Source organism: Pollachius pollachius, assembly GCF_949987615.1.
Source record: "Pollachius pollachius genome assembly, chromosome: 11".
Lineage (NCBI taxonomy): Eukaryota > Metazoa > Chordata > Actinopteri > Gadiformes > Gadidae > Pollachius > Pollachius pollachius.
In genome coordinates, this window is record NC_136944.1 from 13,156,414 (window position 1) to 13,182,495 (window position 26,082).

Below are 26,082 nucleotides of genomic sequence, written 5' to 3' on the forward strand. Positions count from 1 at the left end.
TGGAATTGCAACACATAATTTACCCGCAAACACAGAAGGGACAAGATCAGTTTCCTAAAATCTATAGTCTATGGTAGTGTGACACCACTTATGCTGGCCACAGACGTGGGGTCCATGGACCAAGAAAGCTAGCTCTTGAATAGTTAATTGTGTAAAGATGTTACTATTAAGAATATCTTCATCTTCTCTGGAAATTTGAAAACTAACTTTTTTACTTCTACAGATTCTGAAGTTGCATAAAACGAACAGTATTCTTAAGACTCCTTGATCCTTCCGATTACTCCATGTGCAGATCATTAAGGATCAGGGAGGAGTTAGAGCATCTTGGTCAAGGAAGCCTACAAGTAGACCGTAGATATTGGGTTTGATTCCACCCTAATTTACTTTACTACCAAAGACTATCCTGCCATACTGTGTCCCACAACCTGCATAAACATGTTTCCAAATCCCAGGTATATTGACCCTTAAAGTATCTGCATGGACAGTGACTGTGTATCTTTTTGGACCGCGCAGAGCGGCATCAACGCAGCAGTGAGGAACACGTACAGCCAGACTGCCCTGGACATTGTCTACCAATTCACTGCTACACAGGCCAGCAGAGAGATCAAACAGCTGCTCAGAGGTAGCACTGTACCCATGGATGGGCGGATGGGTGGGTGGACGGATGGACGACCGGACAGATGGGTGATGGATGGACGGATGTATGGATGAGTGATGTATAGTGGTAACAAGGATGGCTGGGTGGTTGAAATGGAAATATGATATGACATTGACACGCGATGATAGATTGATGAATGGGTGGATGGATGAGTAGTGGATAGTTGGATGGACGGATGAGTGATGGGTGAATGGACAGATGGATGGATCATTATTACCAATCTCTCTGCTTAAGTTGTTTATTCGTCTGAACCGGTCTGCTATCTCCCCCTCCCTCGCTCTGTCTCTCTGTTTCGGCCTCTCTGTCTCTTCCACTGCCTCCCACTCTCTCTTCCCTCCCCCTCCTCTCTCTCTCTCTCTCTCACCATCTCTCTCCCCCGCTCTCTCGCTCCCCCTCCCTCTCTTAGATGCGTCAGCAGCTCTCCAGGTTCGGGCGGTGAAGGACTACTGCAACAACTACGACCTGACCAGCCTCAACATCAAAGCCGGCGACGTCATCACGGTATTGATACTGTAGGACCGGAATAAGAGCACAAGCCTTTCATCCTTGAGACGTGAACGTGAACACCCTGAGCTTTATCTGAGATATATTAATGTTTACTCCCTGATAATTATTAACTATCACAGCTAAATGGTCCAATAGTCCTTAAATCGGGCATAAAATATGTCGAAACCATCACATGTTAACAAATTCAATATGAATCAAAGCCGTTTCTGAGCCACCAGAGTGATTATGTGGCTGTTTGTAGCTCATGGGATAAACAACCAGTTGTTGATTAGAGCTAGGGTAGGCAATTTGGAGAAACAAGCCATCCCACCCCTCACTTCTGGTCCCCCTCAAAAGCCACTGGATCCACCAAAAACACATGACTAGCTTGCTAATTGCTAGGGGAAGACATCAATGTTCAATGAGTGGATGGCCAGAATACCTGCAGGTAGGCAGGTAAGTAGACAGACAAACAGGTAGACCATCCAATGATTGAACAATCATTAAAGGTCCCATGGCATGCTACTTTATGAATGCTTTTATATAGCCGTTAGTGAGCCCCTAATACAGTACTTGAAGACGTTCAAGAAATTCAGCCTTGGGGCAGAATTACAGCCACTACGAACCAGTCCCACAATGAGCTATCCACAAACGTGACATTTTTTTAGAGGCGGGTCAAGTTCGAGGGTGGGGGTGTGGCCCTAGGCAGCTTGCGGCCACGGTACCATGCACTCGTATTTACAATGGATGTATTGCAATGGCGAGGCGCCAACAGCTTTTGGCCGTGTCCTGTAAATATTCTAGAACACTCCGGGTGCTCTGGCGGGAGTCCTGGAGCTCTATATCTAAATAATATCATATTATACATAGATATCTATATCATATAATATATATTATCACAGCCAAAAGCTGTGTGCGCCTCCAGACGATATTATGAATCTCAAACGACTGCGTCGGGTTCTCCGACGTCTCTGGTTCTTCCACTTCCACATCTATCTGAAGTAGGCTGACCCGCGACATGGAGTAGAAAGGGATTGTCTCCCACCAGAGCCCAGCTGCCTGCTGCCTCTGCAACAACGCCTTTGCACCACCGCCTCGGCAGCGGGCAGCGCCGAGGAACCACCGTCCCGTGGCGGTGGTGCCTCGCGGCGGTGGTGCCTCGCGGCGGTGGTGCCTCGCGGCGGTGGTGCCTTGGCAGCGGGCAGCGGGAAGAACCGTGAAATGGAGGAGAAAGGGATTGTTTACCGCGATTGTCTCCCGCCAGAGCCCCACTGCCCCGTCACCTGCCGTCTCTGTCGCTGAAAATTCCAAATCGGCGTGTCTGAGCTCTGTTTTTTCAAAGTTTTACACCTAATGCCATCTTTTGCTACTGGGGGACAAAGGCAGGCTAGGGGAACTCATATTAATGTTAGAAAATCTCATAAAGTGAATTTTTCATGCCATGGGACCTTTTAAAAGCCTGCAACAGCCACAGATACTAATATTTTCTTTATTTTGTCAGAAGATTTGATTTATTCATTGCTGTCAGGATGTGCAGACAATTTCTACAAATCAAGCAAATCATGCTTCTACACTAAACTGCCTAACGTGGTTTTAAGGTATATTATTGACTTTCTAATACACATTTTAATATGCTCTTGAACTCAATGCATTTTTACTGACAAGCTAGCCTGCATAACTAGCTGGCAAATATGGTTTGTTAGCTAAGCTAATACATCACGAAAAAAGCCCTACCCAGCCATTTGAATTGAACCATCAGTGAATAGCAGAAATCCCATAGATAGACCAATTATTAACCATATATTTAGGGAATTCAATCAAACCCGCAAAACATCGTCTTGTGGTCTCTTAAGACGGGAATTTCTAGTTATAGAGCGAACAGCAAGCACTGTTACTTTTGCAAGAGGTCATGATATGAATAATCTTTATTCTTGGCAGCAGGATATTTATATTCTTTGACTACACTACTGCAACAAATGTACCGTCAACCCACTGCTAATGAATATTAATGAGCGTTTGAGCAGGCTATTATTAAAAGGAATGCCTGTCAGAGATGTTGTGTCCTTCAGGCTTTAGTATTTTTATATAACACTTAAAACAGAAATAACAAGCACAGGACAATATTTAATTAAATGTGATTCATCTACTCAATACTCTATGGATCTCATTAAGTCCTCACCTCATTTACCTCATTTGTAACCAAGTCATCAAAATTCTCTCTTAAAGAAGGGCTATAAAGAGACACATTTTGCAGGCAACGTTTAGTATGTTAAATCAACAAGATTGCTCGATATGATTGGCTGTTATTAGTGTAGCAGTCAAGCAATAGCAGAGGTTGGAGTTTAACGCTGTTTTATTTAAAGCTTGCATAACAAGGGAGCCTACCGTTTTTGCATGCAGGTTCTGGAGCAGCATGCGGACGGCCGCTGGAAGGGCTGTATCCATGACAACCGAACAGGAAACGACCGCGTGGGCTACTTCCCGTCTACCATGGTGGAGGTCATCAGCAAGAGGACAGGTGTGTGTGTGTGTGTGTGTGTGTGTGTGTGTGTGTGTGTGTGCGTGCGTGTGTCAGTCTGTGTGTGTATATGTTTGTGCGAGGACGCCGATGCCAGTGTGCGCAGGTGTGCACCTCTTAACTCTTGTGCGTGTGTGTTTGTGTGTGTGTGTGTGGGTGGCTCGTTGTCTACAGTGTGCCCGGTTGCATCATTATGTTGCTGCACGTTTATGTGCCATCTGGAATATTTTGAACAAAGAGAGAAAGATCTACAGGAGAGTCACTGTGAAGAAGGCATCTGTTTCTGACGACATGTTTATTTTGTTGACCATTGGAAAAAAAATGGGAACTGGGTGCACAAAGAGAAAACTAACCCCTGTTCCGGCACTAACAGCTACTACTTATCACCACTACAGCTGGTCCACGGGGACAAAAGCAATAAGCAAGACTTTTCTGATCCACTACCTCGATATGCATTTGTTTTGGTTTATATGTTGATCATATCTCTGCACAAAATAAATAAAACTAAAGAGGGTAAAGGGAATGTGGATCTGGAGACCAATAAGTGACTAGAGGCCCTAGAATCCAACATTAATTCTTTTCTGTTATATTCCAATAAGGAAAATACCAAATGACATCATATTGATGATAATACTGATGGTTCTTGATAATGTATCACCCTTGGTGCCTTCGAGCAAGGCACATGCTCCATCTGCAAGAGGGTTTTCAAGTATATAGCGTCTTCTCACATTTGATCTCAGCTCCCTTTCAGGAAGAGGGGCAGCCTGGTTTAAATTACCAACCAACCACCGACAAGGAAGTGATTTCATGTCAGAACGAGTGATGTCATGCATCAACACATATCAGAGCATTTGGGTTCCATCCAGATACATCCATATAATCCTGGACTTGAAAGGATGACATTGTGCATATAAATAAAGATGTTTGGTTTCTGTTCCATTTAGTGAGGGAATTAGAAATGAATTCTGGATCCATTCACCATCGACATACGCTCCACAGCCACAAAGACACACCTTTATCTGTTTACATTGCAGGGATGTATCTCTGTGTGTGCATATCAGTGTGTCTGTCAGTCTGTCTGTGTCTGCTTGTTTATTTGTTGCCAACGGCCAAAGATGTGATTCCATCATAATTTCCATATTTTTATTTTTCCTCGCTTCTCCTTCATTTATGTGCTCCCTTTCTCTTGTGGACTGCAACTTAACTCGTTCTCACTTTGTTCAACTTGAATATATTTGACACTAAGATAAAAAAAAAATCACTTGAATTGCAATTGGCAGGGAAGTCAGACTACCTGGACTGCTGTAATACTAATACTAATAATACAAATGTATGTTCCGATAGCATGTGTAACCATTGCACGTCATAGATTTAATGGGCTGTACGTTTAAACACATTTAGAGCCTGCATTGTAATTTTCCCCGAAAATCTGAGTAGGGTAGAGTAGAGTTGATTGAAGTAAAGTAGAATAGAATACATTATTTTAGATAATCACCACTTTATCTCTCCAATCCCTTCTTCATTATCCATTTCCCAACCTGTTTCATCATTCACTCTGGCTTTCCAACTAACACGGTCCATAACTGAGCTCTACCTCACTCTATACCTTCTTCTCACCATATCTTTATGATTTTATATACCATTTGTTTTTTTACCTGTAACCTTTAGCATTAGTTTGTAATTTTTTTCTTTTTTTGTTTTCCCTTCTCTTATGTGTTATTGTTTTGTCGTTGTTGTTGTTGTTGTTGGTTGTCGGTTGTTTGATTGTGCCTCGGCCGGCTGGCTGTTGTCGGCGTCGATTGGGGTGTGTGTGTGTTTGTTTGTGTGTGTGTATGCGTGTGTGTGTGTGTGTGTGTGTGTGTGTGTGTGTGTGTGTGTGTGTGTGTGTGTGTGTGTGTGTGTGTGTGTGTGTGTGTTGTTGTTGTTGGTGGCTGGTGTTTATCTAGGTCTGGCCAGCACAGTCATTTGCACTCAACAGTTTCAAAAGATACCACTGGTTCCCCCGGCGACGGTTGCCCCTGCCAACCCGGTAGTCAACGGCAACGATGCCACGTTCCATCAGATCCATATCCTGCCTCCGCCACCTCCTCCTCCACCACCACATTCCCATCAGCCACTGCTTCCACTTTTCACATCCTTTGGCTATCACAGGTCGCCCGCGACAACCCCACTGGGAGACACACCCACCACCCCAGGTACACGCCCACTTTTTCATTATTATTATTATTATTATTAATAAGCTTCAAGGGATGCTTTCATGGGATATTTTTCATAGACCTACACGAGAAAGTAAACACACTCTAATTGGCTATGTGACAAATCTAATGTTGATTACATTTGTGGTTTTAATCAGAAGGCATCCATTAAAGTTTTCCATGATAGAGCCTTATTTATGTATTTTCTGTGTTAATCATACAGTATATGTTTTATGTATTATTTAATTTTTTTGTTCAGTTGGTGTCTTTATGACAGCTGGAGTCAAGCAGTTAGAGGAGGAGTTGAATTGCTAAGATTATAATGAGAGGATTACAATGGGTGTAATGAGTAAGCTATTATGCCAGGGTAATTAACATAAGCACTTTTATCAAAGTGGAGATTTTGAATGTTAGTCTTTACAAGCGGCATTTATTGTTTAATTGGGTGATAACCCCTCACCGAATTCCAAGACTCCGGCAGGGCACAATAAATAGAAAAACAAGAACAGGGATGGATTTTTCATGAGAGGGTAGTTCTGTTCCAGTGGCTATTCCAAAAATTTATCTTAACTAGTAAAATAGTACATTTAGTCATCCATCTTCTTTACAACCTGATTTTCACTCTGAACAGCATTGAAAAGTCGGGTTCTGAGGGGAGTACTGCAGTGTAGTCGCTTCCTATTCCCAGAGTAAAACCTGAAATAGCCAGAGTCTGCGTGAGTGAGGAAGTGAATGAGTGTATTGGGGATACCCATTGATGTGGGAAAAGTGTACCGCTATATATATTAAGATGAAATTAAACAGGGAAAAGCCTCTAGTAAGTCAGTGTAGACACAGTACTTACGGTAGTAGAGACCTATAAGCATGGCTACCGCAAAAATGTTTAATGCTCCCAGCAGTTACCGTAACAACCATAACGGTAAGATCTTTCAGAGACAGCATCTTCCATCTTAGGTGTGCTGGCTTATCAGTCCATCGCTTTCTTGTTGGTTGGTTTGTCTGTTTGTTCGTGTTTTTTTCACTCTTTCTTTCCTACCCACCTCTCCTCTCGTTTCTTTTTGTTTCTTTTTTTCACAGTTAATCAAAATCCTCTTTTTATTCCACTGACCAGGACTACCCTGGTGTTTGTTTTTTTTGTCCAAATGCACACACAGAGACACACACACACACACACACACACACACACACACACACACACACACACACACACACTACCAAACTCTCCTTTCAGGCTCAGACTGTGTTTACCTCAATTGTTTGTTTGTGTTGTGGTCTCGTCCCTCTGTGCTCTGTCATGTCCTGCTACACCCAATTCCACTGTGTTGGTCAAACCTTTTCACCTCACCTGTTCCCTTTCCTCACTCACCCTAGAGAGAGAGAGAGAGAGGGAGAGAGAGAGAGAAAGAGAGAGAGAGAGAGAGAGAGAGAGAGAGAGAGAGTTTGTGTGTGTGTGTTTGTGTGTGGATCTAAGTTTGTATGTATTTGTGTGTTTGCGAGGCATGTGTGAATTATTGCGTGTGCATCGTAAGCATGTGGCCACACACCGAATGCTCTAACTTATTTTGAGATGCCTAAGAGGACAAAGTGCCTGAGAATGGAGAATGATCATGGATAAATATCCTTTTGCTGTTGAACCACAACACCACCCACATGGAGGTGTGCTGGCTTGGTATTAGAGAGAGAAACATGTGGAGTAGGGCCTTCAAGCCTACACGATCAGTGAACAAACAAGGTTTGAGCCAAGAAGATAGCTGTAGTTTGCGGAACTTGATGAGGAAACCATTTTGTGATACAACGAATGATCGGGTGACATTTCTCTGTTAAAAAAATGCTGTACAATTTTTTACCATTTAATAATCAAATAATAATTTACATGTCACATCTAGATGTCGTAATATTCACCTCCAAAATCAGTAATTTAACAGTGGTGACCAAACCACTTCCCTTTGATCAGGGAAATGTCACCCTAAATGTTGACTGACCTACAGGTAAGGTGTTTGACAGGGATGAGACATGTCTATTATTGTTATGTACAGAACAGAGTTTAAGAAATCTGAGCTGGATTTCTTCCATCCGAGACAAATGAGACTCCATTTGTCTTCCGCTTGAATATTTATGCTTTTGTATTTAAAGGCATTGTATGAATGCCTTTAAATACACAAAAGATATTTGCAAAAGGATGCAAAATACAAAGTTGCTATGACAAGAGCTGTGAGACAAGGTGTGATCCAAAGAGACTTGATGATAATGTATGTGTGCCTCTGTATATTTCCCATGTAAACCATTGATATACCCCTATGTCAGGGTATAATGGTTTTCGACCGACTCTCCAAATGTGCATATATAATCACACACTTGCGATGGATGTATTATATATGTGCCTGTGTGCCCTCTTGCATATGTGTGTTGTGTATATACACAAATATTCATGTTATCGTTTTTATTTATGTACTACGGGTATATAAATGTGCTCATATATTTCTGTAGAAGCATATTTGTGCATATGCTTTACTTTTCAATGTGAATGCTTGTATGGGGGTTCACGTGTGCAAGGAGAAGAGCTTTAGATCACTTATTTATTTTGTAATTAACTTGAGGCCCCCAACCCGACCCCCCTCCTCCCTCCACCCTCTCTCTCCCAGCACCTCCTCCTCCTCCTCCTCCTCCAAACACATATGCACCACCCCTGCTTACTTAACCCTGAGTTATGGGGACAGAGGATTTTCCTGATGAAATATCAATATCAATATTTCATACTGGTCGGTCAATGCCAGTGCGTAATATAGCGCTTCAAGTAAATAATCAGACAAATAAGAAGATATGTAAACAATACATTTATTGCTTGTTTTGTGGAGGTAAAATGTTGAACCACTAGAGGGAGCAAGAATAATGTTAAATGAAGTCAACTGCCTATTAAGGAGGATTAAATAGTTGCAGCATTAGTTGCTGTAACAATTCAGCACTCACAAACAAAAGACAAACATTTGGCCTCCCCATTTAAAATACATGGAATATGCATATTGTGATTACATACACTGCTATTTATTTCTCAAAAATAAATCTGAACAATAATTAAACAAAAAATGCTATACAAAGAAACAGAAAAAAACAATTGACTTATTATCTAAGGTGAAACGCTTAACTTTAACGAGGGGTGTCTATAGAGACCTTGGGGGGGGCGAAGCAAATCTGTTGACAAAAAAAAATTATGATAAAAAAAAGACTAAAACTGTTTTTTTTACGATAACTGAACCAACAATTAATATTACTTGAGTTTGCAACTAATCGCTTATATTCGTTTTTATTTCATAAATCATCAGTAATCAAGGGAACTCAAACTCACATTCAAGGTTCATTCAATGTTAGCTGAGTGATAGCAAAAAGTAAATTGCTAACTCGCTGTTAGACAAAAAAGTAGGCTATAGTGCTTTAGCACTCCTGACAGATCAAAAATAATTGTTTCAACATTAGGTAGTCAAGATTAGTAAAAGATCAAGCAAAGTCCAATAGTTCCTGTTTAGACCAGATCCTTCTGTAGCCCAACTAGCTATATCTGCCATAGTTAGTTATAGAGGCCTGGCTAGCAGTATCTCCCCCGTTTAGCCATAGCAGCCTGGCTAGCTGTAGCTGCCCCGGGTAGCTATAAAGGCCTAACTAGCTGTATCTGCCCCAGATAGACATAGCAAACTGGCCAGCTGAAACTGCCCGGGTAGCTGTAGCAGTGCATTTTGCTGAAGCTGTCCTAGTTATCCATAGCTGTCCTGGATTTCTGCAGCAGGCCTAGCTAGCTGTTGCTGTAGTGGCCCAGACAGCTGAAGCAGCCCCATCTAGCTGAAGCAGCCCTTTCTAGTTGAGGCTGCCCCAGCTGACTCTAGCGTCGGTTAGCGGTTAACATGATGTTCTGTGTTAAAGGTTGTCGCGGCTCAGAGGCTAGCCCTCATGGCTCCCCCACCCAATCCGGGGGGCCCCATGGCAGCTCCAGCGAGGAGATCTGGGTACTGCGCAAGTCTGTGGCAGGTAACCGAGCCGCACTGCGCTGGGCCTTCCCACCCCGACCCCACCAACCCCCCCTCCCCCCGAACCACCACCCTGTTGTTCCCCCTACTTCCACACAAACTCCACCGAATGATTCCCTGTGGACGCCTGAGCCGGGTCAAACAGTGTCTGACAGCGTCGGTAGACTTGGGGCGTTTGAGAACACCTGCTATGTGTTTTCATACAAAAAGCTCGATTCTTTTTTTTGAAATACTCAAAGCCCTTCGGAGATGACCAATCGATCCGAGCCGTGATGAAATGCCAAGCGGTGACTGGTTAAATCAGATACTCTTTGAACCTGCCCTCCCCCCACTTACTCCTCCAACCTCCTCCTCCCTCACCTCCATCCCCCCTCCCTCTCCCCCCGCCAGCCCTGCATGACTTTAGAGTGCTGTGAAACTGGCACCGAATGTAGGACCTCAGCCATCTGCATGAGTCCACACTATCCGTGTGTGTGTGTGTGTGTGTGTGTGTGTGTGTGTGTGTGTGTGTGTGTGTGTGTGTGTGTCTGTGTGTGTGTGTGTGTGTGTTGGGGGGAGGGGGGGTGTTGGTGAAACGTGACAGAGGGGGAACAACGAAGTGAGAGAAAGAGAGAGCAAGATAGATAGAGCGAGAGAGAGAGAGAGTGACAGAGAGAGGAAGACCACATCACGGGACCCTTGTGTGTATGCAAGAGGACGCGAGTGCAGATTTGCAGATTTGTCTCGTTTGCTTCATCTGTCTGTCAGCCAATCAACCATCAGGATCATCTGTTAGCATCAGCATCAAACATCGTGCTGCATTACAATGGAGAGTCCCGTCACTGAACCTGCTCTACCGGCTTGCTACTAACCACTGTGTGTGTGTGTGTGTGTGTGTGTGTGTGTGTTTGTGTGTTTGTGTGTGTGTGTGTGTTTGTGTGTGTGTGTGTGTGTGTGTGTGTGTGTGTGTGTGTGTGTGTGTGTGTGTGTGTGTGTGTGTGTGTGTGTTTGATGTTTGGCTTGTTTGTGTATATGGAGTGCATGTGTTTGGTGTGTGTTTGTGTATGTGTGTGTGTGTGTGTGTGTGTGTGTGTGTGTGTGTGTGTGTGTGTGTGTGTGTGTGTGTGTGTGTGTGTTTGATGTTTGGCTTGTTTGTGTATATGGAGTGCATGTGTTTGGTGTGTGTTTGTGTGTGTGTGTGTGTGTGTGTGTGTGTGTGTGTGTGTGTGTGTGTGTGTGTGTGTGTGTGTGTGTGTGTGTTTGTTGCAGGGGGGGACCGCAGCAGTCTGGGCAGCTCTGGTAGTGTCACCAGTGTGAGGTCATCGGGGAGCGGCCAGAGTGCTGGCAGTGGGACACACATACTGCACGCACAGGCTGAGGGAGTCAAGGTACACACACACAATGGACACCAGACACACACACTCACTTACACACACACACACACACACACACACATACAGGCAGTGAGACACACATACTGCATGCACATGCACCAGACTTAAAATACACACGCACACAAACCAGACACCAAACTCACACACAGCAGACACCTAACACGCACACACACATACACACACACACAAACACCATATAAAAACACCAACCTATCATCGATCAATGCTATCAGTGCTGTTTCTCCCTAACACCAGCACACAGTTAACACCACCAACTGCACCTCACTCCTGACTTGTCAGAGAGAGTGCCCCCGCAACGAAGGAGCGCTTTACAAACAAATGAAAAGCCTTTAGCCAGCACAAACCAGAGACAAGTCCCTCCACCATCCATCCATCCTGCCGCACGACTAATAACATTGCCTTTCAGTCACTTCCTGTCCTCCTTTTATTGCCCTTCTCCATATTGAACAGAAAGAATAGGGTAATGAATGGGAGACCCGTTAACCCATGGTGATCTATGATGTTTTGTAGGCCACATAAACAATTTCTGTGGATGCAGTTTTATAAATATTATAGTATGTCGGCCTTAAAGTTCTTGTTTTCATTTTCATTCATTCGTGTGTGTGTGTGTGTGTGTGTCTGTGTGTGTGTGTGTGTGTGTGTGTGTGTGTGTGTGTGTGTGCTACAGCTCCTTGCCACAGTGTTATCCCAGTCAGCCAAAGCCAAGGAACACCTGCTGGAGCAGTCTAAGTCAGTGGAGCAGACTTCAGGTAAAGAGATCTAAGGGTTGACAGAGACAGACAGGAGAGAAAGAGAGAGAGATTGAGATTGGGAGAGAGAGCGAAAGAGTGGCTGTATGAGAGGTGGTGGTAGAGTCAGTGTTATGATGAGAGAGTATGATAATGAGGAGAGGAGGGGTAAAGATATGAAGATGAAGAAAATGAGATGGAGAATTGTAATACGAAGAAAATACCTGGGAATAACACTTGGAAAGCCTTCCAAAGCCTTACATCAACAGATGACACCTTGTCTTGTTAACACACACACACTTATATGCACACACAGACACACACATGCACATACACACCGATTTTGGCCGAACTGAGAGACAGATGGCTTACCCAGGGAATGTAGGAGGAGGTGAGATGAGATATCTGATTGGTCAGAGAGGATATTTACAGTAGGCTGAATCCTTATTGGTTTGGTATTCGGACAAGTGACAGGAACTCAAACATAAACTCAAGAGGTCTGAGGTCTCATTAAAGCAGAGAAAACATGGCAGCAGGTTGATTAAGTTAAGGCTGATGGCCAGTTCAGTTATATTGTTGATATTAAATGATATTGTTATTTAACAGGCTCAGCTGCTTCATCCCGTACATCCAGCCAATCGGGTTGTCCACTCCATGAAGCCCCACCCTACGATGCCACAGCAACGAGGAAAGGGGAGGTGCAAGTTGAGGGGAAGGTAGGATGCCTCGATTTCCGCCTTCTATCTATCTCTGGCGCTCTTCCTTTCTCTCTCTCTCTCTCTCTCTCTCTCTCTATTTCTCTCTCTCTCTCTTTCTCTCTCTCTCTTTCTCTCTCTCTGTCCTACTCTGTCCAGTTTCTTCTTCTTCTTCACTCACTTCTTTCATCCTTCCCTTTCATTCGGATAATGCTCTCTCTCTCACTCACACACACACACACACACACACACACACACACAAACACACACACAAGGACAGACACACATACACGTGTCGCCTAATACACGTGTCGACTAATACACGCAGACATGGAGACTTGTTAGCCGCCAGGTGAGGATGACGACCGTCAGCCCCTGACATGCACACACTCACACACACATACACAATCTCACACACGCTCACCATGCTGTCGCAGCGTTTTCTCTCTCAACTGGCGTCCTCCGTGCTGCAGGCATTCGGATGCAGCCGCGACACGGTGAGTGCACGAGTGCCTGGCTATGGTGTGCGCTGCCACAGCGATGTCAATCTCCGTCCAGTTGTTGAGCACTGATGGCAGAGAGAGAGAGAGAGAGAGAGAGACAGAGAGAGAGAGAGAGAGAGAACTCTATGCTAACATAACCAGCTTGCTATCCTTGTTAAATTCCCTATGTTGCCACATATCTTATTTTATTGTTTTTTTGTTATGAGTGCTAACTGTTTTAATATTAGCCATAGGTAGGTGTATTTTCCCTGGTGATGATAGTGATACAGTTTTAAGTTTGTGTGTGTCGGTGGGCTGTGTGTGTGTGTGTGTGTGTTTAGGAGTGTGTGGGCTGTGTGTGTGTGTGTGTGTGTGTGTGTGTGTGTGTGTGTGGAGGGGAAGGGGGGTTGTATGTGTGCTGTTTGTGCGTGGGGGGGCTTTGTGTGTGTGTGTGTGTGTGTGTGTGTGTGTGTTTGTGTGAGCGGGGTGCGTGGGGGTTTGAAGTGTGTGAGCATGTATGTTTTTGTGTGTGCGTATGTGCTACTGGGTAGTATTAGTCAGGTTGTTGTGGGGCCATCTGTTGGCTAGTGCCCTAGTGTTCTGGTTCTCGCTGTTCTTCTATTTTCAACAAAATGGAGAAGATGGAGAGAGAGAGGAAGAAGAGGAAAGAACATTATATATGTTAATAATATTATTATAAAATTATGTTAGAGGTTGGATATCAAATCTTCCTACTCCAACTTTTATTCGGAGTAGTGGAATAGAGCCTAGCCATCTGTGACCGTGTCAGGAACAAACTAAAATACAAAAACTGAATACTATATCATTGTTAGACAACCATTATTGTGAACTACTATAATGAGTCCAACACATTTAGAAATGGACATTTTTAACCACGTCCTCCCTTACAAAAAGCCTCTCCCATAATGGTCCCTACAAATAAAGCACAGTTTGTGAAGTATAATGGATCTGGATTGATACCTGACCACAGACATCCAGATGAGTGGGGCGAGGACCCTGGGACCCTTCTGGGTTCTCGTTGGCCCCTGCTGCTGTCCCAAAGCTAGGGGCCGTAGAAGTGAGGCAGAACCAGAGTGACAGCCTTCCCTTCGCCATCTCTTGTCTCCCTTAGAGCTCAGAGGCTGTTGTCCAATGGCTGAGCGACTTTCAGCTGCAGGTCTACGTTCCAAACTTCCTGGGCGCTGGGTATGACTTGCCCACCATTAGCCGAATGACTCCGGAGGTAAGGTCCCTCTTTGACCCCCCCCCCCCCCACCCACCCACCCCACTGCCTGACCCCACCACCCGACTCCCAACCTGTTGTGGCCTCGAGAGACCATTGCTTAAAAGGACCACAATGCATTGCAAGCCAATGGCACCTCACTGTGCTGTCCTTTGCGATGTCTCAGAGGGATGCATGTGTTTGGATCGCTGAGCACAAGTTACAAAAAACGATCCCCACTACTGTTTGTCCTCGTCCCCTTTCCCCCCTGACCTGGTGTTGACCCCGTGTCCTGATGACCCTTTCCTCCGAGCCCGTCTGTGTAGACCTTCTAGACTCCGCGCCAATGTGGGTGAACACACACCCTGTCAAACACGCTGAATACCATCCTGCTTGAGGATTGGCTGTGAGTCGTCCTGGTATTGTCCTGGTCCTCTGATCAACCAACAGTCCCAGCCAAACAGCAAGCAGCATGCAGTTATTCAACATCTGATGAGGGCACTGGTCTGACCGTGTTGTGTGTGTGTGTGTGTGTGTGTGTGTGTGTGTGTGTGTGTGTGTGTGTGTGTGTGTGTGTGTGTGTGTGTGTGTGTGTGTGTGTGTGTATGTGTGTGCACGGGCGTGCTTGTTTTTTTGTGTGTAAGAGTGATGGTGTTGTTTGTGTTCCCCAACCAGACTAAACATGTTTTAATTACAAGGCAGCCCAGAGAAATTGGACCTTAACGAGTTGAGGTTACTTTGCTAGGTGATTTCCCCCTTTTTGTCAATAAGCTCGTAAAATTATAAATAGAGGATGAGTTTAGATAAGACTGTAGACAGCTAACCAGTTCAGCTTATTGTCATCCCTTTCTACCGCTTCTCATTCACAGAATACATGCTTTATCGCTCATTTGAAGACCTTTTTTTATTATCTTTGTTTTATCTCTCATAATCTCCCTTTTATTCACTCATTTCTGGGTACAATGCTGTGTGTGTGTGTGTGTGTGTGTGTGTGTGTGTGTGTGTGTGTGTGTGTGTGTGTGTGTGTGTGTGTGTGTGTGCATGCGTGCATGATAAGGGTACACATGCTTGTGTGTGGGAGTTCATCCCTGTAATTATGAAACAATCCAAATCATGTCAATTTTTGGGGCATAAATGTCATCCATTCGTGGTGTGTGTGTGTGTGTGTGTGTGTGTGTGTGTGTGTGTGTGTGTGTGTGTGTGTGTGTGTGTGTGCGTGTGTGTGTAGGATTTGACGGCCATTGGCGTGACCAAGCCGGGCCACAGGAAGAAGGTGACCTCAGAGATAAACAAGCTGAGTGTCACTGAATGGCTACCAGACCAGAAACCAGTGAGTGGACACACGCTTACACACACACACACACACACACACACACACACACACACACACACACACACACACACACACACACACACACACACACACACTACATACACATGCTACACAAGTCTTATTGCGTCAGTCTTTCCAATCAACCCCATATAATAACTCCAATATACTACAAATAATAATATTGTGTCTACGTATCACATTATAGGACCAAAATGCATTATGGGATTATCGTTGCTCTATAAGTGTCCATTTGGATCCAATGCATACATTTCTTAACATGGGTGGCCTAAGTGGGAATCAAATTCAAATTGAGCTATATAGAACCAATACATAGCTATAGCTATATAGAACCCTTTTCCCACGAGGCATCGCCAAAGGGCCCTAACCCCAACACAGTTGTCGCTCATAACACTAGTTATGAGTCTGCTTTTCCGTTGCTTCATTAGTTCTGTCTATTTTGTGCCCTGGTACATCAAAGTAGAAGACCCATAATCCGTTTTATTAGGGACACTCGGGGTAATCATACAATGATATATATCTTAAAGGGTATATTATAGGGAAAACTTAGTTAAAATCTATAAATATACCTCAAAGATCATCAATCAGTAATCCAAAAAACTAATTCTAAGCGGTTTCATTTATAATGTGAAGTTATGACATGCCGTATGCCATTTTGTGAGGCAGAACCAACAGACCAACAGAGGCAGCGACCTCTAAACATGGCACATTCACCATAGTGTTTAACACCGTGTGATGTCATCTTCACGTCCCCCATTGCCATTGATGATGAATGATTCCACCAGAAGTTTCTTGACTTCAAAGTCCCTAAAGCAGGTTACTTAAGTGAATGTCTAATGGGTTGCCCTGGTGTTTTGTCTGGTGGTGCTATCCCCAGGCCAGTCTAGGGGAGTGGCTGTCCGCTATCGGTCTGAGCCAATACCACCAGGTGCTGGTGCAGAATGGCTATGAGAACATCGACTTCATAACGGACATCACCTGGGAGGACCTACAGGAGATTGGCATCACCAAGCTGGGTGAGAAGGAGGGCTAGCCTCCTTTTATACTTTAATACCAAATCCTGTTCTAGTCTAAACACACATCTCATTCCTTCATGTGTCATCTTACGGACGATTCAAATAATGCATCTGATTTAATCCAACCAAATGTTTGTACCTGTTTTTTTTTCCCAAAAATGACAGTTGTTTGCAAATTATTTGCCATCACGATGATATCTAGAAACACGAGAGAGAGGTATAGGCAGAGATCCAGGGAGAGGTATAGGAAGGGATCGAAGGAAAGGTATAGGTAGTGATCAAGGGAGAAATAAAGCAAGAGATCGAGGGAGAGGTATTGGTAGAGATTGAGGGGAAGGTATACTGTAGGTAGTGATCGAGGCAGAGTTATAGAGGTAGAGATCGAGGTATAGAGGTAGAGATTGAGGGAGAGGTATAGAGGTAGAGATCGAGGGAGAGGTATAGAGGTAGAGATCAAGGGAGAGGTATAGAGGTAGAGATCGAGGGAGAGGTATAGAGGTAGAGATTGAGGGAGAGGTATAGAGGTAGAGATTGAGGGAGAGGTATAGGTAGAGATTGAGGGAGAGGTATAGAGGTAGAGATTGAGAGAGAGGTAAAGAGGTAGAGATCGAGGGAGAGGTATAGGTAGAGATCGAGGGAGAGGTATAGAGGTAGAGATTGAGGGAGAGGTATAGAGGTAGAGATCGAGGGAGAGGTATAGGTAGAGATTGAGGGGAAGGTATACTGTAGGTAGTGATCGAGGGAGAGGTATAGAGGTAGAGATCGAGGGAGAGGTATAGAGGTAGAGATCGAGGGAGAGGTATAGAGGTAGAGACCGAGGGAGAGGTATAGAGGTAGAGACCGAGGGAGAGGTATAGAGGTAGAGATTGAGGGAGAGGTATAGGTAGAGATCGAGGGAGAGGTATACAGGTAGAGAGAGGTAGAAGTAGCAAGGTGGAAGGAGATAGAGAGAGGTTCAGATAAAAGACAGAAATAGAGGTAAATAGGTGCCGAGGAAGAGAGAGGGAGGGGTAGAGGTAGCGAGGTACGAGTTAGAGAGAGGTAGAGATAGAGAGCGATATAGGTAGAGAGGTAGAACGAGGTAAAGAGAGGTAGATTTAGAGTAAGAATGAGTGAAAGAGATACTGGAATTTGGCCTTTCATCGTCTACACAAAGACGGAAAGATTGTGGTGAGTTATGACTTGAAGAAAGGAAGCATAAAACGTGTCTGGTGTGTATGTGCAGGTCACCAAAAGAAGCTGATGCTGGCTGTGAAGAGGCTGGCTGAGATGCAGCATGGCACAGAGGGCCGAGGCTCCTTCAAGAAGAAGCCTCCACCAATCACACAGCAGCAGGAAGTCATGTCCATTGAGAGCCCACCCCCAGATGGTGAGGTCATGGCAACAGATTCCTACTTTTCAATCTGTTAACCATATTACGTTGTGCGTGTTAAATTATTACATATTGACACTCGTTTTGGAAACGTTAAAATTCGCATTACATTTTTACTTATTTGGTTAATCCGTTTTTACCAGCTATTGGATGGATTAATATTTGTTGGATATTTATAATTTTTATAATGATTATAATGATGATCATGTTGTGTCCATGTCTTTATTTTCAACCTTCTCCAGAGGTCATGTCTCCCAGGATGACCACCTTCCAGGACAGCGAGCTGAGCACCGAGCTGCAGAGCGCCCTGATCCAGCCAGGACCCGAGGTCAAGACCCAGCGCAGCCGCGCCCTCAGCAGGGAGCACGACGATGTGCCACAAGGAGGAGGAGGAGGAGGAGGACCTCCAAAGAAGGAGGCACGGACCATGAGGCAGCAGAGCAGTACCACCTCCACCGGCTCCTCGTCCTCCTCCGTCGCACCACGTGGCGGCGTGGCGTCGCAGGGGAAGCCCCGCCACTCGCACGGCCACTCCCACGCCCACTCCCAGCCCGCGCCCCCCTACACCCCCCCGCACACACCCACCAAGACCCGCACCTCCTCCTCCTCCTCCTCCACTTCCTCCGTCCAGAGCACCTCCGCCTCCCCGCAGGCCCCCAAGCCCAAGCCGGCGCCCCAGCTCATCCAGGGGCCCCAGTCGCCGCGGGCCCATCGGCCCCAGTCGCCCACGCACCGCGGGGCCCCCAACGCTCAGCCCCAGGCCCACCCCCAGGCCAACGCCCACCACCCCCAGCACCCGGAGCTTCCCCAGAACCCGGTGTCCGTCCCGCTCCTCTGCCTCCCCCCGGAGGCGGAGCAGGGCGACGGGGGGGGCGGCGAGCCCAGCGCGCTGCAGAAGAAACGCGCCCACAGCCTCAACCGCTACGCTGCCTCGGACGGAGAGTGTGACGAGAGGGCTGGGGGAGGAGGAGGAGGAGGAGGAGGAGGAGGAGGAGGATTGGAAACGCCCGGGGGTCAGGGCGCGGGGGGAAGCAGCGGCGGTGGTGGTGGGGGTGGTGGTGGGGGTGGAGGCATCGGCGGGGGGAAATACGCAACAGTGACCCACCGGGTGAGCCGCAGCCACTCGGTGCGCAACCAGGAGAAGAACGTCAACCGCAGCCAATCGCAGTCCTTCGCCCTGCGGCAGAAGAAGAAGGGACCGCCCCCCCCGCCGCCCAAGCGCTCCAGCTCGGCCATCTCCACCTCCAACTCCAACCTGACGGAGGCCCCGCCCGCCCGCTGCACCACAGGCGGCCTGCTGGACGTGCCTTACCTTCAGCAGCGCCGCGCCAGCGACCTGGGCGTCTCCGTGGAAACCAACAGCATGGGCAGCGTGCGGAGCATCGCCGCCATGCTGGAGATGTCCTCCATAGGGGGCGGGGCCAAGGGCATGGCGCTGCAGAGGAACTTCCTCCAGGTGAGATCCTGTCTGGAGAGAGCCCGGTTAAAGTTGTACAGATAGGGATGCTAGATGGATTCTTTTTTAATCAATCACTAATATTTGCAGCCTAACCTTGACGTTTTTTAATCTTTTTCATCTGCCTTTTACTTTATTAACGCATTCATGCTTTAATAACCTTTGAAGCGATATTCATTTATCATAATTGTTTTGTTAAACAAAATGTAAAAAAAAATGGCTGAAGGAAATCAAACAAATTAATTAAATTCCAGGTCGCCCCAAATAAAATGCACATTTCTCGCTAGATATGTTTTCAAATGTATTTCAATACCGAAACTCTTAAAATCTTAAAATGTATTCGTCTGAGGATCTCTTGCGTAGTTTTGGTCATATTGACAATCAACCTATTCTGTCATTCAGGTTGGCGTTCCCTTTCCATGGTCAGGGTGTTTTGTTTTCCTTTAATGACATGTATCTGAAAAATCCACTGTAAGATAGCTAAGATAGAAGCATCTGCTGAACGACCATGATAACATTAAATGGTCCGGATCACAGCGAATACTTGTAGGCACCTGGGGGCATCCTTGTTGCAATTGTAGCCAATGTGAACCAAGCGCTTTGCTCGCTATTCTTCTGCCCTGTTCGGCTCACCTTTTTATCTGAGAACCCTGGAGGCCCCTCGGCGTTGAAAATGACTAAACTGACGAAAAAAGCGTCCGACGTCATTATCTTTAAAACGGAGGTGTTACATGGTTGCTCTGGCCGCCCTCACTCTAATCCGATGCCTTCCTCGTCTACCTGACCAGGTGGCGCCAGGCGGCAGGATGCGTGACGCCATCGGGCTGGACGGCGAGGTGGTCAACCGCCGGCGGACCATCAGCGGGCCGGTCAGTGAGCTGGTGGCAGCCGCCCGTCGGGACCAGCCCATGGTCCTCTCTCTCGCTCCCGCCCCCTGCCGCGCCCCCGCTCACACCCCTGCCCCGGAGCATCACAACGCCTGCCCCCGCGTCACGCAGCCCGTCGCTCAGCCCTCCCCCTCTGCCACCATCACGGCCACCGCTTCCCCCTCCTCGTCCACCACCTCCTCGCCGCCCCCGCCCTCGTCCCCCCGGCCCGGCTTGATCGTGGGCAGCGCCTTCCCCCAACCAGGCTCCGGTGGGGTCAGCTCGGCGGAGAACATCCCCTTCGCGGAAGAGACGGACATCACCATCCGCCGTCCGGGACGAGGAGAGGGAGAGGGACAGGTAGCTATCTATCTATATGACTCTAGCTCTCGCTCTCTCTCTCTCTCTCTCTCTCTCTCTCTCTCTCTCTCTCTCTCTGGCTTGCTGTCTCTCCCTATCGCTCTCTCTCGCTCTCAGGCTCGCTAGCTATATGACTATCTGTCTCTGTTGCCTTCTCTCTCCAGCTATCTATCCGTATGCCTCTATTCCTCGCTCTCTCTCTTCCTGTCCTCTTTGTTGAGACACGCTGGTTCTCCTTTCACATGTTTTCGTTTCTCTCCCCTCTCTCTCTCTCTCTCTCTCTCTCTCTCTCTCTATATATATATATATATATCAGTGGCGGGCCGTGCATTTCACACCTAGGCTTTCACACGCGTCCTACATGAACTAATCCACCTCTTAATGCCATCATTATGACTCCACGGCTATAGAAACCATCAATATTACACAGAAATGCAGTATAACAGGGCGTTCTATCACAGACAGGTATCTCGTGTAGCAAGAAAGAATGCCATTACTAAAGCAAGAAACCCAATTAGGAAAATTCCACAAGTCTATTTTCACTGTAGCCACAACTGCCATACATACGTCATCTCTAGCAGAAACATCAATATTAGCCTAATTAAACGACAAAAATATTAAAACGTTTAAATAAAATGCATTACTCACCAAAAATACCGATTATTTGTACGCAAAGTCCATCCTTATTTCTTTTCTCAAGAAGAGTTTGATTACTCTGTTGTACAGTTTATCTGCGCGTTTCAGTTGCAACAATAAGTCCCTTTCTACCGCCATGGAGGCTAATGCTGAAAGTCGAGTCTGTCGTGTTTTTGGAGTAAGTTTTAATTTGCTTCAGGGAATCGCTTTATTTATTTATTTATTATTCGCTTTATTTTAGTTTGTGCCGGTAGCTATCGATGCTTTGCTGGCTCTGACTAGTACCTCTCTGACCATCCAATCAAAGGACGTGAAAATGCCAACGTCACTGGACGCCTGCTAGATGGCCTCGGTGTTGCCAACTCGAAATCTGATTGGTTAAAGCGACAGCGTCATTGCCACTTACTTAAAGCTACAGACGCCCGCACTATCGATTCTGAAGGCGTCAAGGCAAATTTCTTTGACCCTGGCAACACATGATGGCTGAAATATGATGGATAAAAGCTCTAACATAAACATACACTAGTGGAAGCAGTGCAACCAAGAGACAAAGCTATGAAATGAAGACAATATACTATTGGAAATAATTTAATACATTTAATACAATTTAAAAAATATATTAAAACCTAAGTCAGTGATTCTGATAGGCCAGCAGAGAAGGCCTTGCTGGACCTGACAGCCCACCACTGATATATATATATATATATATAGATCTATCTTTCTCTATCTTTCTCTATCTATATCTAAATGCTTATATGTATGCTTTTCTATGTAACTACCTATCTACTGTATATTGACGCTAAAAGGTAGCTTGCTGATTATCTATCTATCTAGCTATCATATCTTATCTATCTTGTCTGATCCCACCTTACCGTACTGCTAACGTTACCTGTGAACCCATTCTGTATACGTGTGCTAAAGTCTACCGTGGGCTGCATATCAATGTTGTTACGTTGTTTGTATTTCTCTCTGCAAAAATTCACCCCGTGCCATGAATATATCAATTTTTCCGTTAGTGTTTATTTTGTGTTTGTCTGCAGGGGGACGACGGCGGCGTCCGCTCCGACGGCGAGGGCGGTCTCCACGGCGACAGCGTCTACACCCAGGAGGACCTGTCCCGGGTGGACGCCACGGCCACCATGAAGCGCCGGCCGCGCGGCTCCAGGCCCGCCGGCGACCCCAACGGCTCCCGCTTCACCCTGCAGGAGTCCTCCACCGTCAAGCGCCGGCCCAAGAGCCGCGACAAGGAGCCCGAGGGCTTCACCGCCGACCTCGCCCGGTCCAACGGAGGGCCCGTCACCACGCCGGCTCATGTCCCCCAGGCTAACGTCCCCCAGGCTCACAACCCCCAGGCTAACGTCCCCCAGGCTAACGACACTCAAGCTAACGAGGCTCAAGCTAACGAGGCTCTGCCGTACCAGAACGGGACGGGCACCATCCGGCGGCGCCCGGCCTCATCGGACACCACGGCCGTCACAGAGCAGCCGACGGCGCCGCCCCAGAACCAGCTGGTGGCCCAGGCCTCCGCCGTACCCCGCAGAGAGAGCCTGGACAAGGGCGCTGCCGATGGGCCGCTGGCGAGGAAGCCCAAGCCCCCGGTGTCTCCCAAGCCGGCGATGGCCCAGCTTAAAAGGCAGGCGACGGCTCCCACGCAGAGAATCCCCCTGCCAGGTCCTGGGACGCCTGGAAGCCCAGGTAACCATCGTGTTGGAGTTCCTTATTGTGGTTTCATTGCGTGTGAATTATGACGATGACTTGATAAAGGACGGGCGAAAGATGTTCTGTGGGCTCAATCAAATGTGTCAATGGGGGCGAGGGGGTTTGGTCCAATCCAAGGATACGACTATACTAGGGTGTACTATACTGCGCTGTACTCAACTTGACTCATGAATGCCCTCTCCCCCCCCTCCCCCTAACCCTCCCAGGAGAAGGGAGGAAGATCCCTCCCCCGGTGTCCCCCAAGCCGGCCCCTCCGCCGACCGCCCCCAAACCCTCCAAGCTGGTCCACTCCGTGACCACCCCCGGGCCGACCGGCGCCATCACCTCCGCCCCCGTCCGGCAGCACTCAGCGCCGGGACGCCACGCGCCGGGCTCCTCCCCGCCTTCCCTCATCTCCTCCTCCCCCAGCAACGACAACAACAACCCCTCCCCCCCCCCCGGCTGGCCTCCCGGCTCCGACGCCGGGTCGTCCCCCAAGTCCTCCAGCCCCACGGCCCAGAGCCCTCACACCCCCCTCACCCCGGGGACCCCCGCCACGCCCAGCCCCACCCCGGCCCCCGTCAAACCCCCCCGCTCCTCCATCGGGGGCGTGTCCGTGGACAGCGGGATGGGCGGGGGCGGGGGAGGAGGAGGGGCGGTGCAGAACGCGGTGGGCCACGGGGCGTGCCCCCCCGACTTTGGGGTGGACTCCCTGGTGCACCAGAAGCTGGAGGAGACGAGCGCCTCGCTGGCGGCCGCCCTCCAGGCGGTGGAGGATAAGATCCTGAGGCAGGAGAATGAGTGAGGACCTCAGGCGCACACACACACACACACACACACACACACACACACACGCACGCACGCACGCATACACAAACATACTCATGTGAATTTGCATGTGCTTACGCACACACAATCATTAATAGACATGCACAAATGCGTGTGCACATGATGCGCTACACCCTCAAGAACAACACAAATACAGTACTCAGACAGTAAAGGTCAGGGGAAACCACATTCGTTCAATTACACTTTACGCGTCATATTGTGGACTACATGCAGGTCCTGCGCCGATGGGGCAACACACACAAACACAGAAACTCACTCTCACATACACACACACAAACACATACACGCACACACCTCAGATTTGTCTACTTTGGAATTCCTTCATGGCATGTCAAATGTACTAATTTTGTTTTCTGTGTGTGTGTGTGTGTGTGTGTGTGTGTGTGTGTCTCAGCTCTGTGGTGGAGCAGAAGAAGACAGTCAGCATCCTGGATGACATCGGCAGCATGTTCGATGACTTGGCCGACCAGCTGGACGCCATGCTGGAGTAACAGCCGCAACACCACGGCAACTGCCGCCACATTCGCCGCATATCCATGGCAACCACCGCATCTCAATGGCAACCAACGTAACTCCTTGGCAACCATCGTATCTCCATGGCAACGGCAGGGGCTTATAAAAGGGAGACACAATAAAGCTCTCTCTCTCTCTTCCGCTATGTCACTCGCTCTTTCTGTTATGCTCCTAATCTCTCTCTCTCTCTCTCTCTCTCTCTCTCTCTCTCTCTCTCTCTCTGTCTCTCTCCCACTCTTTCTCTTTCTGTCTCTGTCTGTCTCTCTCTCGCTCTCTCTCTCTCTCTCTCTGTCTCTCTCTCTCTCTCTCTCTCTCTCTCTCTCTCTCTCTCTTCGTTGTAATCCAAGTCATTCCTGCTCCTGCCCTTCTCTGGATGGCCAGACTTTTGGCATCTCTCCTATTGGAATGTGGGAAAACTCTTCTCCCTTCTCCCTTCATACTCCTCTGCACAGCTCCGGCCTTTTTCTACTGCGGCTTTCCATACGGATGATGATGATGATTATGACAGTGATAGAGATGATGCACTGGACGGGGATGAGGTGATCCAGATCTTGACGGACTGCCCTGTCCACCTTTGGCGTCAGAGAGAGAGAGGTCTGGTCGAGGAGAGACGGACACACTGACGAAGAGATGCATATGGATTTAATGGAACGGGCGAGGTAGAGAGAGAGAGAGAGAGAGAGAGAGAGAGAGAGAGAGAGAGAGAGAGAACACATGTGAAAAGAGAATGTGTCTCAGCAAAGAGGACCAGGAGACTGCGAAACAGCAAAAAAGTGGTATGAAATTCATGAGTTTGCTGATAAAAATCAGAGATTGTTTTGAAACTCCTCGTCTACGTGTAATACTGCTAGTACTACTGCAACGACGGAGACGAAAACAAGAGACAACTAAAGACTGAAAAAGATATTAAAAATTAAAAAACAATGGTGTATTAAATCATAGTATGGTATGTGTAAATTGTAAGCATGGAGAGTTTATATCTACTGAAAAAGTCCTGCATTAGCACAGTAATATATAAATATATATAATATACAGAACAATATGGGAACCTCTAGCTCTTTGGTTTGATGTGTTGATTCTGTGTGGAATGGTGCCCTCTGGTGTTGTGATGATGTAATGACTTGGTGGAAACTTTTTTTTAACCGTGACCAAAATAAGACCATTTCGCTCCTAAAGGCTTATAATGTATGTGTGCGTGTGAATATATGAGTCAATACGCATGTGTGATATAAGGTTTGCCTGTATGTTTGTGTATGTGTTTGTTTGTATGTGATTAGTCTGGATGGGTGTATGTGTGTGTGTGTGTGTGTGTGTGCGTGCGTGCACGACTCATGCTACTCCATTCACTAGAAAACACCGGCAGCAACATTCAAAGCATTGTCATCGTTCAGCGAATCAATCTTTACATTTGCACACACATACACACCCACAGACATAGACAAAGGCACACACATGCACACCCCTAGAAGAAGCACAAAGACCTTTGTTGTTAGTGACCTGGCACTACACACACGCGCACACCCACACACAGAGGAGCCTGCACAATGTGGTTGAGCGGTAAAGCTACCAGG

The 26,082-nt window shown here is 47.1% G+C and overlaps 1 protein-coding gene across 1 annotated transcript in view; it reads left to right on the forward strand.

Moving 5' to 3' along the window:
* caskin1 (CASK interacting protein 1) overlaps positions 1 to 25,398 on the forward strand; it is a gene marked incomplete at its 5' end in the record, with an annotated part of 39,082 nt that extends 13,684 nt beyond the window's left edge. The window contains 17 exons of the mRNA XM_079747108.1: positions 514 to 622; positions 1,065 to 1,159; positions 3,545 to 3,662; positions 5,609 to 5,857; positions 9,770 to 9,874; positions 11,122 to 11,240; positions 11,935 to 12,016; positions 12,602 to 12,711; positions 14,305 to 14,415; positions 15,623 to 15,724; positions 16,623 to 16,761; positions 17,987 to 18,130; positions 18,376 to 19,589; positions 20,378 to 20,815; positions 22,492 to 23,146; positions 23,377 to 23,950; positions 24,393 to 25,398. Of these exons, the coding sequence (XP_079603234.1) occupies positions 514 to 622; positions 1,065 to 1,159; positions 3,545 to 3,662; positions 5,609 to 5,857; positions 9,770 to 9,874; positions 11,122 to 11,240; positions 11,935 to 12,016; positions 12,602 to 12,711; positions 14,305 to 14,415; positions 15,623 to 15,724; positions 16,623 to 16,761; positions 17,987 to 18,130; positions 18,376 to 19,589; positions 20,378 to 20,815; positions 22,492 to 23,146; positions 23,377 to 23,950; positions 24,393 to 24,489 (4,461 nt within the window). The 3' untranslated portion in view covers positions 24,490 to 25,398. The remainder of the gene's footprint in view (positions 1 to 513; positions 623 to 1,064; positions 1,160 to 3,544; positions 3,663 to 5,608; positions 5,858 to 9,769; positions 9,875 to 11,121; positions 11,241 to 11,934; positions 12,017 to 12,601; positions 12,712 to 14,304; positions 14,416 to 15,622; positions 15,725 to 16,622; positions 16,762 to 17,986; positions 18,131 to 18,375; positions 19,590 to 20,377; positions 20,816 to 22,491; positions 23,147 to 23,376; positions 23,951 to 24,392) is intronic.
* Positions 25,399 to 26,082: the final 684 nt, after the last annotated feature.